The 15472-nt window shown below is 42.6% G+C and overlaps 1 protein-coding gene across 1 annotated transcript in view; it reads left to right on the top strand.

The window, feature by feature from the left end:
* The window catches only part of LOC134566132 (transmembrane protease serine 11G-like), a 54619-nt gene extending 50678 nt beyond the window's left edge, over positions 1-3941 (top strand). Inside the window, exons 7-8 of the mRNA XM_063425837.1 lie at positions 3606-3644; positions 3907-3941. Of these exons, the coding sequence (XP_063281907.1) occupies positions 3606-3644; positions 3907-3941 (74 nt within the window). The remainder of the gene's footprint in view (positions 1-3605; positions 3645-3906) is intronic.
* The last annotated feature ends 11531 nt before the right edge of the window (positions 3942-15472 follow it).

The following is a 15472-nucleotide window of genomic DNA, read 5'->3' as shown; positions in this document are numbered from 1 at the left end:
CTCTCGCTAGACGGCTGAGCTCGCGCTATCTAACAAGATATACACTTTACTAAAACAATCGTTAACACATTTACAATTCCCAACTAAACTATTGGCCAGTACCTTGAATGGACTACCTAAAAACAATCTATATACGTTTTGGTTAGCCACACTGCCCAATCACCACATATATAGCGAGCTAGAGAACCGAATTTACACAGACGCCTCTTAGTCGCACTATACAACGAGCTAGAGGACCGAATTTACACAGACGCCTCTTAGTCGTACTATCAAAAGTCTAGTGGGTTCCAAATTTACACGCCTTCCCACTTAGCCCAGATAGGATGAGAACTAGCGAACCGGATTTACACAGACGCCGCTTAGTCTCCCGGTCCCTCCGACCTAGCGAACAAAATATACACCCTAGAACGCTAGTCTAGACAAGACACCGGTGTCCGGCTAGGGCTTATTTTACACCAGAGCGCCCCGCCTGACTAACCAAATCAAACGGTCTGACTAAAGAGCGTTCGATCGAGCGGTGCGCCTTCGCTCCTTCCCTCCGACAGAGGGGGCAGATACACAGATTCAAAACCCCTTTGGGCCTACCGCACAATCGGTATACCCCTAGTTGGTCCTGCCGTCTAAAACAGCAGTTGTCTTACCTCCTCGTTCCTGAACCTGAGTTCACACTCATCGACGGGGACACCCCAGCACTTCTCACGTAGAGGCCGATGATCTCCTGGACAACAGACCAGTGGCGCCGAGACGAAGGGAGGTCCACGCAGAAGTTCAGGGGTGCAGCCGTAGAGAATGTGGGCAAAGATAGACCGTCTCACGCCTCTGCCTCTCAGCTACCGTTGAACGATGAGCTTCCCGGCCAATGCACCAAATGATACCGGAGAAACTGACGGAAGCCAAGCACAGAGAGATGGACACAGGTTTCTTCAGGAAGGAAGAGATTCTTTATTGGATCACCGATCGGGACTCAGAGGGACTAATGTCACCAAAATACAGCAAAGTCTGAGCCCCGGACAATAGTGCAGGCTCCTTATATAGGCATATAACTCCTCCCATATTAAGCTCCACCCGCACATTCTCTTAACCAATCAACACAAATAAGAATTAACTTCCTGTTTGACCGCATGGCTTGTCCAGCACAATGGAGGAGGGGAATACTATATCCTGTATTCTTGCACATGCTCCGTACACTACTGATCGTATCTTGCCTCGTGCATCCAACTGATCGATACGTCAGCATATGCACGTACACATGCCACGTGGTAATCTCGGCCTACTAAATTTATTTTTACCGAGATTCCACCACATTTTAACTATATATGCTGGGCCGTCTTTAAGGAGGGGCAAAAGGGGCAGCTGCCCTGGGCCCAGTTACTCCTGGGGGCCCTAAGGCAGCTGCCCCATGGGCCCCCTGCAGCACCTGAGGTAATCAGGGGCCACAGCCCTTTAATACTGCTCCGGACCGGGGCCCTGTAATATGTGGGTTGGCTGAATACATACTCACAGCTAGCCTCCTCACACACTGCCCTGTGATCCCTTTTCTTCTCCGTGGCATGCTGGGAGGAAGTGAGGTCAGATCGCTTCCTCCTCAGTGCCGCTGGGGAGGGGGCACACACCACATGGAGGAGAATACAAGCATTGTGGGGGAGAGGGACTGAGAAAGCTGATGGCAGACTCCCATCAGCCCGGGCCAGCAAGCTCTCACTGCACCCCAGGGAAGCCACCCCTCTGTACCCAAAAGGTAAGGAGACAGGAGGGTGGCTAAATATTGTTTGTTTTTTGTTTTGCTTATTTCTGATATCACTTTTATTCATGTGTTGGTGTTTGTAATGTAACACACAGGGAATAAGTACATGTTAAAAATCCTAGAATAACCTGGCAGTTCCCTATTAAATATAAATGTAAAAAGTATTTATTTTAACATATTATTGCATCAAGTGTTATCAAAGGCTGTACACCATTTCCAAATGTCACTTTTGCCAAATTCTGGACCTTGGTATGTAAGAACAGAGTTGAGACATTATATTGGCCAAGGTTGCTGGGAGTTGCTGTCCAAGAGCTGCTAGTAGGCAGAGATTAAAATATGTAAATGTACACATATATGTGTGTGTGTGTGTGTATGGCTGTGTTTGTGTCCTTGTGTGTATCTAGCTGTGTTTGTGTCAGTGTGTGTATCTGGCTGTGTTTTTCTGTGTGTATGTATACCTGTGTATGTGTACTTGTGTGTCAGTGTGTATGTGTACCTGTGTGTGCGTTTGTGTGTGTGTGTGTATGTGTATGTATGTGTCGGTGTGTGTAAGTGTGCATCTGAGTGTGTGGTAATGCATACATCCCATCATTTTAATGCCAACACAAATACACTCCTATATTCCATCTCTAGCACTGTACACATATACACCCCTGCATTTATACCTTTATGTATGTGTGTATCTGAGTGTGTGTGTACATACCTGTGTCAGTGTGTGTGTGTGTGTGTATATCTGTGTGTGGATGTGCCAGTGTGTGTGTGTATCAAAGTGCTTGTATCTGTTTGTCAAAGGGTGTGTATCTGAGTGTGTGTGTATGTATGTGCCAGTATGTGTCAAGGTGTGAGCATGTGTCAGTGTGCTTATGTGTGTATCTGCGTGTTAATGTGTATATGTATATGTGTTATAGAAATCACACAACATGCAAACAAACCCCTGCAAACACAAACATTACATACAAACACACCAGTTTGCTGAAACACCAATACTACACACAAATGTACATATGCATTTAAAGCACAACTCTACATCCAAACACCCCCCTGCATGCAAATACAAACATTACATGCAAACACATTCCTGTATTAAAATGCTAAAATTATATACAAACACCAACTCTACACACAAAAGTACACCTGCATTTAAAAGCCAACACTACAGACAATCACACATCCCTGCATTCAAACGCAAACACTACACACAAGTACACCACTGCATTCCAATGGTAACAGTACATACAAATACACCCCTACATGCACACATACACTCTATACAATAACATGCTGACATTCAATTGCACAAACACTGCTCAAAAATACAACCCTGCAAGGATGGTAGATCCCCAGCTGGCATAGCATCGCAGGAGTTGTATGACAGATGGGGATCTGTCTTTTCTTTACTCTTGTGCTACAGGGCAGGCCTGAATTTTTTTTTTTTTTTTGCACCAAGGCACTCTCTACATTAGTTTTGCCTCTAGGTTGGGGTGGAGGGAGTGATTGCATGCCCAGGGGGCCCAAGCAGATGCTTGCCCAGGGTCCAATCAATATTAAAGACGGCCCTGTATATATGCCTTGGGATTTCTTGAAAAGTACATTCATTCTGTGGCAATGTGTAACAAGGGGGAGTAACAAGGCTCATTCATAAAAGTGCCAATTGCAATTGGAATATGTACCTTTAGTAAAATGAAAAAAATAAATAAAAAAATAATAGGACACAGTCTTCATACATAAAGCACTTCAACAATTTTGAACGCTTTATGTGTTTTATAGTAATCCTTTTAACTCGGTTAATTGATATGTAGCCCTGAGCTTTAAAAGCTTTTTTCCCCCCATCTGTGTGACATCGTTATTTTTCCTCTTTCAGCCATCTCTGGAAGCGATGCTTATAATCTTCTAAATAACGGTAAGTTGTTTCTTTTTTTATTGTACGTTAAATTGCAAAAGATTATTTGGTGAAAAATGTGTTGTGTTGAAAGGCATTGTAGTCGCTTTCGGTATTTTATAGTATTCCTTTAACTGTTTAACGGTTCTCCTATTGATTGATTTGGCAAAAATTGCCACTTTGTCATATGAAATATGTGTATTTCTTATAATAGAATCTAGCCCTGAGCTGTAAAAGCTTTATTTTCCATCTGTGTGACTCATAGTTATGATTCCTCTTTCAGTTATCTCTGCAGTTATTTATTTTTTTAATGTATAATACATTGTAAAAGATTATTTATGTGAAAAATGTGTCGTGTTGAAAGGCATTGTAGTATTGTGTAGCTGTATGCTATATTCAATATTATTGTTAGGTTTATTTGTCAATGTTTAGCACTGATTTGTGAAGCAGCACTGCACTTGCCTCTGCAGGCACTGCAGGGTTAAAATAAGTGCCTTTCTGTCACAGAGTACACCCCTAACACGCAGAGTTTAGGATAGCAAGGAAGGGACAAAGAAATATAAACGTCTTACTGGGCCTTAGAGTGGCCGGACTAAATGTTTGATAGAGCAAAGAGCAGTCGAAAAAACAAGCCGAAGTCAGGGTAACGGAAAGACAGTGAAAACGAGAACTAGCCAGAGTCAGTTACATGGTAAAAATCAGAAGGGAAAACAAGATAGGCAAGGGTTAAAAGAGAGTCAGGAAACAAAGCCAAGGTCAATACCAGAATACAATACTATATCACAAGGCACGCACTAATGGGTACAGAAACCACAATATGGCACAACATCTAGGCCAAGGTAAGTTTAAATATGTTTATGTTTAATTTGATTGGTCCAAGTCATGCCTGCGCTACAAAACGTGCGTGAATGGGGGCGCTGAAATTAAGTGGGCCAACGAGAGCCGACCGCAAGGTTAGGCTCCCATTTCCCCTTTAAAAACATGCTCACAACGCAAATACTAATACTGTACGGGCTGCGCACCCGATCAGACTGTTTGGCGCGCGGCCAGCCAGAAGTGTTTGAGCAGCATGCAGCTCGTCTGGAGACAAGAGTGCTCAAGCCGAGTGTGGCTCGATCGGAGGACCCCTGCCGGCACACGGACCAGTTAAGTACCGTTACATTTTTAGAGATGTACTTAGGTTACATGGCATGCAGGGTGGAAATGTATTTTGGCACCTGGTACCCCTCCCGTGCTGTATACGTTTGTTTGTGTCTCATTTGGCACCCCAACCCCCTTTTAGGGAAATTACATGCAAATACACCCATTCATCTCACATACACTTACATTCGCATATATGCATTCTTATATACATACAGGGACATGCACATTAATACATATATACCCAGACTCATCAACACACACTGACACATATACACAAACAGACTTTGTTATTTCATCACTAATTTCTGCATAATATAGTGGTAAATACACGGTCAATTTGATAATACACGGTCAATTTGGAATCGTGCTCTGATTTTGACATGCATTTTTGCTTGCCTCCTAGATAAGTTATTTGTTTAAATGACACTATACTGACTGTAAAACTTTGCCTAAAACTCTAACTCAATGTATCTAACCTTAACCATAGCCCTAGCTAACCCTAACTATGTGCTGTTTAGTAAATTGGCTTCCATGTTCAGTGATCACTGCAAGAGCCAATGACACTGCCTTAACTTAGATAATGTAAGTGATTACGGCGATTGACTACCATAGCTGACACAGAGGCTGAAAGTTAGTCTGTCACAGTTGCTCTATGTGTTATTAGTGAGGCAGCCAACAATATCCCCATCCATGACAATTTCTGTGTGTACCAGGTACTGAGACTACCTGAAGCCCTGCAGACTTGACAGACATGTCGAGACAGATTTTCAAACTGTCTACAAACATATTTCTTGATGTCTCAAGCTTGAGACATCCAAAAATAGCTGTGTACATGCCACAATTGGCACTCAACACTACCTTAATCCCGTGAGCATCCTATCACTTTGAAATGCTAGCAAATGTACAGTGTATGCCCTTTGGTCACCAAGAGCACAGGTGACCAAGATTTACATTGTACCGTACATCTCTAATTACTAAGGGTTTAATGACAAGCTCACACTTTGATGCATATACTCTCTTTATAGGAACTAAAGAGGTTTTTTTTACGACGGTTATACTATTAATAGATTTTAAGCATACCAACTTAAATAGGGAAATATATCTGAGTTACAAAAGAAAAACTAGACTAAAACACAAAGAGTTGAAAATAATTATTTTTATTTTCTTTGTCTGCAAGCACTTTGCTGTTGACATTGAATAGCTAAAGCCATAGCATGTTATGAAAACATTAATCCATAAGGGTATTTAGATAGAACAATGCGAGTTCTCTAAAAATAACTAGTGTTATGAAAGCAAACAGGTTCCCTTCATACAATGTGATATGAACAAACAATGTAGACAAGCCTGTTCAATTCGATTACCTAAAAAAAGAATTTTCCAAACATAAATTGATACAGTATAGGAACATACTTTGAAAATTATAAAAAAAATATTTAATACATTTTCCATGGTATTGAAATGGACATGTTCGCCTTAACAAAGGCAAATCTGCCAAATCGTTGTGGGTCATCTTTGATATCCATTGCCTCTCACATCTTCTCAGCATATTATTCGCTTTTGCTTTAGCTATTTGTGAATATTAGTTTTTGTGTTTTTAATGAATTACTGTTGTTTTTTTATTTGAGATATATATATATTGATCACATAGTGGTGAATGCTTTTGTGACTATTTAACACATTGTATTGTTTATGAACACAGTCCTATAGACTGTATAGTGCATTGTGTGGCTTACTTAATCTTTGTTGTATAAGCGCATATATACTTTTGTCTATATTGTATTAATAAATTAACTTTTTTGCATTTTATGGGATGTGCGCCTCAATTTATTTGTAATAATTATTCTTGCCTCTATTGGGAATAGAGTAGTTTGAGTGAGCACCAATTTTTTTGTGTGTTTTTGCTTTTAATGTGTGCCCCCCTTGTTGATTTTCCTTTATTTAAACTGATGCAGAAGTTTTGCTGATATCAGAGTATCCTATCTCACAGGCTTCCATTCCAAAATCATGAACAGAATGCCACATGGGTTAAAAAAAATGTTTCCCCCCATTCCATACATGGTCACTTATCCTGGCCTCCTCTTTCACTGACAGCCATGATCGCAACTAAAGGGTAAAAAGACCAAAACGTATGTTTAGTTGTTTAAAGAAGATGGATTATGCAGCAATGTATGTTTTATGTTGTTTTTCCCAAACAAAAAAATTGACATTTGCTATTTCAATTTGAATCCAAATGTTGTAGCTCTAAATAGTGAATTAACATTTATTAGTATAGTTGAGCATACGCATAAAATGTTCACCATGTATGTATTGGAAGACAAGTTTTGGATTTAGTATGAAAAATGTTAATTTCTTCTATCACAGTAATCCACAGCAAATCCACTGGATTCCTAAAATTATATATTTATAAAAAATAATTTATAAAAAATAATATATATATAAAAATTGTCCTCTTTGGTGAGGGCAACTCTTCATTTTTACATTGGATAATCTAATATATCCTAAATTAAACCATGCTATTTATTTACACCAACATCAGTTTTGTTTTCTGTCCAATTGCTCATAGACATGGAATTGGAAAGAGGCATGCAACGATAAATAGATTGGAAATAGGTATGCAAATGCAGCGCTCTTCCAATCTAATGCTGCTATCAGCATTTGATACATAGTTCTGAAGGAGGAAGCGCCTCTAGTGGCTGTCAGGAAGACACCGACTAGAGATGTATTTACCCTGAAATGTAATCATTGCGCTTTTACAAAACTGAAGTATTTTACTTTGCAAGTTTAAAATAATAGGGCTACATAATTGAGATGAAGTAGCCTGGGTGACTTCAGTGTTTTTTTTTTTGTAATTCTTTATTTATGTGACAGAAAAGGTGAATTACGTTGAAAAAACAACAAAATAATAACAGATAAAAAATATACATTACACTGTCAGTTTTCAGAAACATGAAATATGCAAATCATGGGTGAGATACACAATATACAATGAGCAACACAATAAAGATATAACAAGTGAGCCTCTGAGGTAATAATGCATGGGTATCAGTTAGACAAAATGTCATGACCTTGGGCCATCACACACAATGGTAATGTCGATCTCATGATTTTGTTGTGGACTTTAGTGTTTCTTTAATTAATTTCTATGCAATGACATGTTTCACTTCAGCTGTGCTCTAACTATATGTGCTGGATAGCGCATTGTTACTTGCTTCTATATATATTTAATAAAGAATAACCATGATGATCTATATAACTCACTCCAAAAGCAATGGAGAAAAATCGTGACTTCTTGGTTGGGACGCTTGAACACTACGCCTATTCCATAACTAAACTGCTTTATCTATTTCCATTACCTTTTAGATTAAGTAATGATGTGATCTTCCAATATCAAAAATGATTCTCAAATTTTATATGGGCAAACAAACTCCCAGAAAATCGCAAAAGTTGGTATATCATTTCCAGACATTGCAAAGATACATGTTGAATCCTGTTTAGTTGCTAATCTAGTGCTACGGAATAAACCCAAAATCCAAAACAATGCATGGTTTGCAACCGAACAGGAAACATGTTCCCACAGTAATTTGAGTATCTTATTTTGGACAGACATATATATTCCAAACTACTCACATTTATCCATCCAATCACATACCTCAAACGAGTCACATTCATCCATCTAATCAAATATGCCAAACTTCATATATATGATGGACTGGAGCGCATTAAATAAACTGACCTTGGCGCAACAGAGAGGATAAATACGGACCTGTGTATACATACAGTGAGGGGAAAAAGTATTTGATCCCTTGCTGATTTTAAACGTTTGCCCACTGAAAAAGAAATTATCAGTCTATAATTTTAATGGTATGTGTATTTTGGTATATTCAATTGCTGTTATGCATTGTTGGAGTGTGGGGGGGGCAGTGTGTTTCCATCGCCTGCTAATGGTAGCAAGGGCTGCTATGACAATGTGATATAGTAAGTATCGTATGTGCATGTGTGGTGCCTGTGGAAGTAGTAGGAGCAAAAGTGTTTCTGGCGTGTTTGGGAGGCGTACTCCTGTACATTGGGTTATTAGTGTTAGTGTTTGGGTCCAGAAGTGTTGGAGAGATGGGCAATTCCACCAGATGTGGATCATAGTCCCTTTATTCGTTGTACATCTCCAGCAAGTATCTGTTGTGCCTGGAACACTGTGTTTTAGCCTTGTGGGTACTAGGTACCATCTGTACAATATTTTGCGAGACAGTTCCATATGAGTAGTAGAAAGGGTCATACGTTTGTTGGCGCGGTAGATGGTTTGCCAATGTTCTTTGGTATGTGTATTTTAACAGTTAGAGACAGAATAAAAAAAAAAAAATCCAGAAAAAAACATGTCAAAAAAAGTTATAAAATGATTAGCATTTCAATGAGTGAAATAAGTATTTAATCCCCTATCAATCAGCAAGATTTCTGTCTCCCAGGTGTATTTTATACAGGTAACGAGATGAGATTAGGAGCACTCTCTTAAAGGGAGTGCTCCTAACCTCAGCTTGTTACCTGTATAAAAGACACCTGTCCACAGAAGCAATCAATCAATCAATCAGATTCCAAACTCTCCACCATGGCCAAGACCAAAGAGCTGTCCAAGGATATCAGGGACAAGATTGCAGACCTACACAAGGCTGGAATGGGCTACAAGACCATCGCCAAGCAGCTGGGTGAGAAGGTGACAACAGTTGGTGCGTATATTTGCAAATGGTAGAAACACAAAATAACTGTCAGTCTAACTGTCAGTCTCCTTTGGTCTGGTGCTCCATCCAAGATCTCACCTCGTGGAGTTTCAATGATCATGAGAACGGTGAGGAATCAGCCTAGATCTTGTTAATGATCTCAAGACAGCTGGGACCATAGTCACCAAGAAAACAATTGGTAACACACTATGCCGTGAAGGACTGAAATCCTGTAGCACCCGCAAGGTCCCCCTGCTCAAGAAAGCACATGTACAGGCCAGACTGAAGTTTGCCAATGAAAATCTGAATGAGTCAGAGGAGAACTGGGTGAAAGTGGCTCAAGAAGAAGCACATTAAGTTCCTGGAGTGTCCTAGATAGTCTCCAGACCTTAATCCCATAGAAAATCTGTGGAGGGAGCTGAAGGTTCGAGTTGCCAAACGTCAGCTTCGAAACCTTAATGACTTGGAGAGGATCTGCAAATAGGAGTGGGACAAAATGCCTCCTGAGATGTGTGCAAACCTGGTGGTCAACCACAAGAAACGTCTGACCTCTGTTATTGCCAGCAAGGGTTTTGACACCAAGTACTAAGTTGTCAAATACTCCCCCCCCCCACTGTATATTTTATAAGATGTGTTTTTTTAGCCTTTTTTAGTGTTCTTTTTCAGTGAAATGATCATTACGGTAGTTTAAAGACTAATGAAAACCTCCCGAACAGGGAGCAGGCACAATAAATGAAAGAATGGGGAAAAACACACACAACATAAAGAAAGGCAATTAACGGACAGGTAGTGGTTCCGCCACTCCTGCCTTGTAAGTTTATCCATTAAGGGATGTTGTTTAGGGAAACATTTATATTAATACACTATATGTTTGTTATTTGTATTTTTTCATATGTATATTCTATGTGATGGCTTTGAGATATGCAACTAGATGGCTAGGGGGGTGATCATAAATATGGAGTCTATTTACCTAAATGGCACATGCAATACCTTTGTGTTGTGCATATGTGATCCACCAGCTTGTATTTTAATTGCAGCTCAATTAAGGTGAATAGAGGACTTGATTATGAAGCTATCCTTGACAAAGTCTTTCTGGCGAACTCCGTTGGAGTTGTCTATGACTTATCTTTCCATCTGGCTATATTGGTGGATGAGAAGACTTTTCTCTTTGTGCAATTTTCTCAGTGTATTGGAGTCGGGATCTAGATCTTTACCAGTAGTCGAGGAACTGTTACTGTTCATGCTGGAGAGGTCTGAGTGACCACATTGCTCTAATAGCACTGATTAGTCTACCAGCGCATTATGTTTATAAGTGCAATGGGTTAAACCAGTGGTTCGCAAACCAGTCCTCATGCTTTGTTTTTCCACATTTGGGTGATATTTATTAAATGGACACTATAGTCACTAGAACAACTACATCCTATTGTATTTGTTATGAAGAGTAGAATCATTCCCTTCAGGCTTTTTGTAGTAAACACTGACATTTCAGAGAAAATGCAGTGTTTACATTACAGCCTAATGAAGACTTTACGGGCCACTCCTCAGATGGCTGCTAGGGGAGCTTCCTGGGGCAGTACTGTACATTGCAAAGCACTATCATTCAGTGTCTCCACCCTCTGCATGGAGACACTGAACATTCCTCATAGAAATGCATTGATTCAATGCATCTCTATGGGGAGATGCCGATTGGCCAGGGCTGTGTTTGACTTGTGCTGGCTTTGCCCCTGATCAGCCTCCTTGACAGTCTCAGCCAACCCTATGGGAAAGTTTTTGATTGGCTCACATAACTATGTAAGTGGTAATTGTACCACTCAATTGGCTTTTTTTTTGGTATTTATATATTATTTTATACAATTTATAAAAAAATTAGCATGTAAACACTAAGAATAGTCAATCTGCACATGTTTAAAAAGAGATTGGGGGGGCAGTGCTAGCCGGAGAACTGGACGGACGCACATCTCGGAGCTCCGTGCCTAACTTGGAGAAATTAAACCGTAAAAAGGTGAAAACAAGCCCCAAAACTGGGCACTCATCACGGCAGTAACACCAAAGACCGACATGGGGAAAAAGACAAAGAAAGCAAAAGCAGACAAAGTCCCTACGAGCCGGCACATCGGAGAAATGCTCCAGACCACCCACAGGGCCTCATGGGACAAATTGGCGCTAACTGATGATCTCTCCTCTTACTCCTCTGAGGATTTTACAGCCAACCTGGACATAGAGGCAACTGCCAGCAACATAACAGTCCCTGCCAGGGCACCACCAAAACCAGGTGACCCGGATACAGCAGACCTGCTGCAAAAGATGCTGGGAGAATTGCACAAAAATATTGCGGCTGACATGGCGTTCTACAAAACAGCCATCGAATCTGCAGCCTTCAAAATAACCAGGCTTGAGGCCACTTCCAGCACCCAAGACTCATGGCTCAAAGTGTGGAAAAGGACTAGTGCTTATGGATAAATGTTTGGTATCTGAACAAATGCTACATTTATATAAAGTGAGCAGCGAACCATTCGACTCCTTACAATATCACCGACACATATTACAAACAGAAAAAGAAAAGAATGTAGTGCTTATATAATGAATAAATAAATAAATGATCACCTTTTTAGTTTAATTTAGGAGGAAGTTTCCACTATTATCATCAATTGTGTTGAGACTCTCTGTTTGTAAGTACCCACTTGGGAATTTTTATCTTTCAGTTTACATTTTTCAACAATATTGTGCAATCCTTTTCCCATTTGTTTCCCTCCAGGACAGGATACAAATCTGTAGTAGGGGTGGGTCGCCTATACGGACCCAGAAGCAATTCACACCAGAACTGGGTCTATAGCACTCTGTTTGTGAGTGTACACATACCCTAGTATTTTATATTGTTTAACCCTGTACAATCTACACTATATTTGATTGTCTTTTATAGATGTCAACACAATTGATGATAATAGTGCGAACTTCCTCCTAAATTAAACTAAAAAGGTGATCAAGACTCAAAGCTGACAGCTGTAGAGCAGCAGATAGCCGACCTCCAGCACCAGCAAACTACCATCACGGGCAAAATGGATGCCGTATTAGACCAACGCAGAAGATATAACTTAAGGGCTAGAGGCGTAACTGACTCCGTGGGGGTGACAGAGGCGCCACACTTTATCAGACGCCTTCTGGCTACCATACTACCACCTAAACAGATAAAGGCCATACAAATTGATGGAATGTTTAGGCTGCCAAAACCAGCAAGGGCCCTGGCGACCGCATCTATGGATCTAATCGTGCGATTCCAGTCGCTTCAACGAAAGGCACTGATTCTCGCAGCACTCTAGGGGAAGACCCCACTAATATTTGAAGGTGCTACACTGTCTATCTTCCCAGACCTGACAAGGAACACCCTTGCTTGGAGGAAAGGACTGCAACCCTGCCTGCTACACCTGCGGAACAAGGACATACCTTACAAATGGGGAACCCCACGAGCGCTCCTCTTTTCTTATGACGGGACTGCCCACAGAGTACAGAGCTCCCAAGAGTTAGAAGACCTGCGGACCACTTTGGGCCTCCTGATAACGCCGATCCAACGAGGGCTACATATGTCACAGCTGAATCCAGCCAACATACCGGAATTCACACCCAGACAAGCACGGAAGAAGCAGGGATACACCGCACCAACATGAGGGACATACCCAAAGGGCGAAACACTGCTGTGGCAAAACTAGCCACTTCTGGACTATAGTTATTAAAGGTTGTCCGTAGGCTGGATATGTACTGTGTATTTTAACCTGTGTATGTACCGTGTTGTGGCCGTTCGCAGGCTGGCCGCCGTATGCGGCCAGCGCACCAAGCAGTCATACGACGAAACACGGCTATCCTGGCCGTTCGCCGTACGAATCCGGGCTCCCCAGGTCGACCACACATTCCCAAGTCGTGTGGTACCAATTCACCGATTGCAACCTTGTTGCAATCGGTGATTAAGGGCTCTCCAAGGTGGCCGTCGATCCACTACCGACCATGCGGCGGTCGGCCATCTTGGATCCTTTGTCCCTGCAGCGGTGTTCGGTCGTCGAGAGCCTGGAACTGAAAACGGCTACTCGATGATCTGAACGCCGCTGGACTTCCAGCACGTTCGGGAGTCCCGCGTTCGGTCCATTGTATGTCCCGTACTTATTCGGTGCTTTTAAACTCACTTTAATGTTTTGTTGTATTATGTGCGGCGTTCGGTCAATTCAGCTGGGATCGGAGCGGTATTCTCCCAAAGTGTGCGCTCCGACCCCAGCTATCTACCGAACGTTCAACTATTGCAAAGTACCGAATAATGTGTAATTTCTGTATTTTAATGTAAATTGTCGGTTTCGCTGCACGAGGAGATAATCCACTTAGTCGTCCATTTTAGTGGGAGTATCTCCCTCGTGCAGCAAGGCCTGTTGGGAAAGTCACGATGCATGGTGGGAGAAATCCCCTGGAATTACTGTCTGGAAACCCCTTGCATGGGGAACTGTATAAATATACTGCCTGTGAATAAACCGAGGTCAGTTGACTCCCAAACTGTGTTTCGTCCGGTTATTGGGAGGATGGGGAATATTGCCGTGCTTTCTGTCGTGACTGTGGATTTCCTGAGGATACCAACGGATATCGTGGACTAATATACTGCGTTCCGTAACAATTGGTGGCAAGCGACGGGATCCGAACCTTACAGCCGAAAAACGGAGTTCGTGTAACTGGAACTACCGAACGAGGAAAACAAAGGCAATTCGTATGGATATTGACTATACCATACTGAAGCGACAGACGTTAAAGGAACTACTGGAAGCCAGAGGGAAAGTAGCCAGCAGCAAAAACAAGGCGACAATCATTGCCGAGCTGATGGAGGGAGACCAAGCCCGCAGCGCTACCCCCCCGGTGGTTATGGAGGAAACGCTCTATGAAAGAGAAATGAGGACCAGGCTAGCGTTTTTGCCGCAACCGATATCAGATGCCATGTTAAATATGGTAATGGCAAATGTGCAGGAATATGTTATGGCACACAGCCCGCAACACACCCTGGCTCGAACCGAGTCAAACCCAGGGTCCCTCTACAACCCAGTAAAGCCCAAGATCCCGTACCAGGCCTTCAGGGCTTTTTGCGAGGAAAAGGACGAGATAGACGGGTACTTGCAGGACTTTGAAAGACTGTGTGATCTGCATGAGCTAGAACGGTCCGTATGGGTGCAACTGCTAGCAAGCAAACTAGCAGGTCGGGCAGCCGAAGCGTACCGTGCTGTACCCAGTGAGGACAGCAAAGATTATGCCAAAGTAAAGCGTGCAATCTTGGAGAGGTATGCCATTACCCCAGAGGCATACCGGCGCAAGTTCCGACACTTACGCAAACCAGAGCGAGATTCGCACGCAGAATGGGCACACAAATTGGATCAAGCCTCCCAAGGGTGGATCCAGGCCAGCAACGCCACCACCATGGAGGAATTGCGCCAGCTGATGTTGCTGGAACAATTTTTTAATGGATTATCCCCGGAGACGCAAGAATGGGTACGGGATAGGAAACCCCTTACCCTAACGGAAGCGGCTAGATTGGCCGATCAACATTTTGATGCCCGGAGACCCCAGGGACCCGTAGCCAAAAGCTACTCCCGACCCCCAGGACTACCTAGCGCCACAACACCCCTAGCGCCCACCGCTGCCCCGTTCCGTCCCTCACAAGGACAGATACCGCCACCGTCCAGATACAACGGGCGGGCCAACATCCAATGCCATTCCTGCAAACAATGGGGGCATATGGCCCGAGAATGCACCCAGAATCGCAGCAGGCCCACCTGGAATCAGGGCCGTCCAAACCCCGCACCCAGGGCGGCTGCTCACCATTACCAGAGGGACCCCGCCACTCAGGATTTATGGAGTGTGCAGGCGGAGGAACCTCTGGGCATTTTGCACGAAGTCATGTCGGTCCGAGCCACTGATAACCGGCAGCATCACCGACAACTGGTAACTCTTGAGGGAACCGAAGTGCAGGGTCTGCGAGAT

The sequence above is a fragment of the Pelobates fuscus genome, chromosome 6 (assembly GCF_036172605.1).
Source record: "Pelobates fuscus isolate aPelFus1 chromosome 6, aPelFus1.pri, whole genome shotgun sequence".
In the NCBI taxonomy this organism is placed as follows: Eukaryota; Metazoa; Chordata; class Amphibia; order Anura; family Pelobatidae; genus Pelobates; species Pelobates fuscus.
This window is presented reverse-complemented; position numbering and strand designations above follow the sequence as displayed.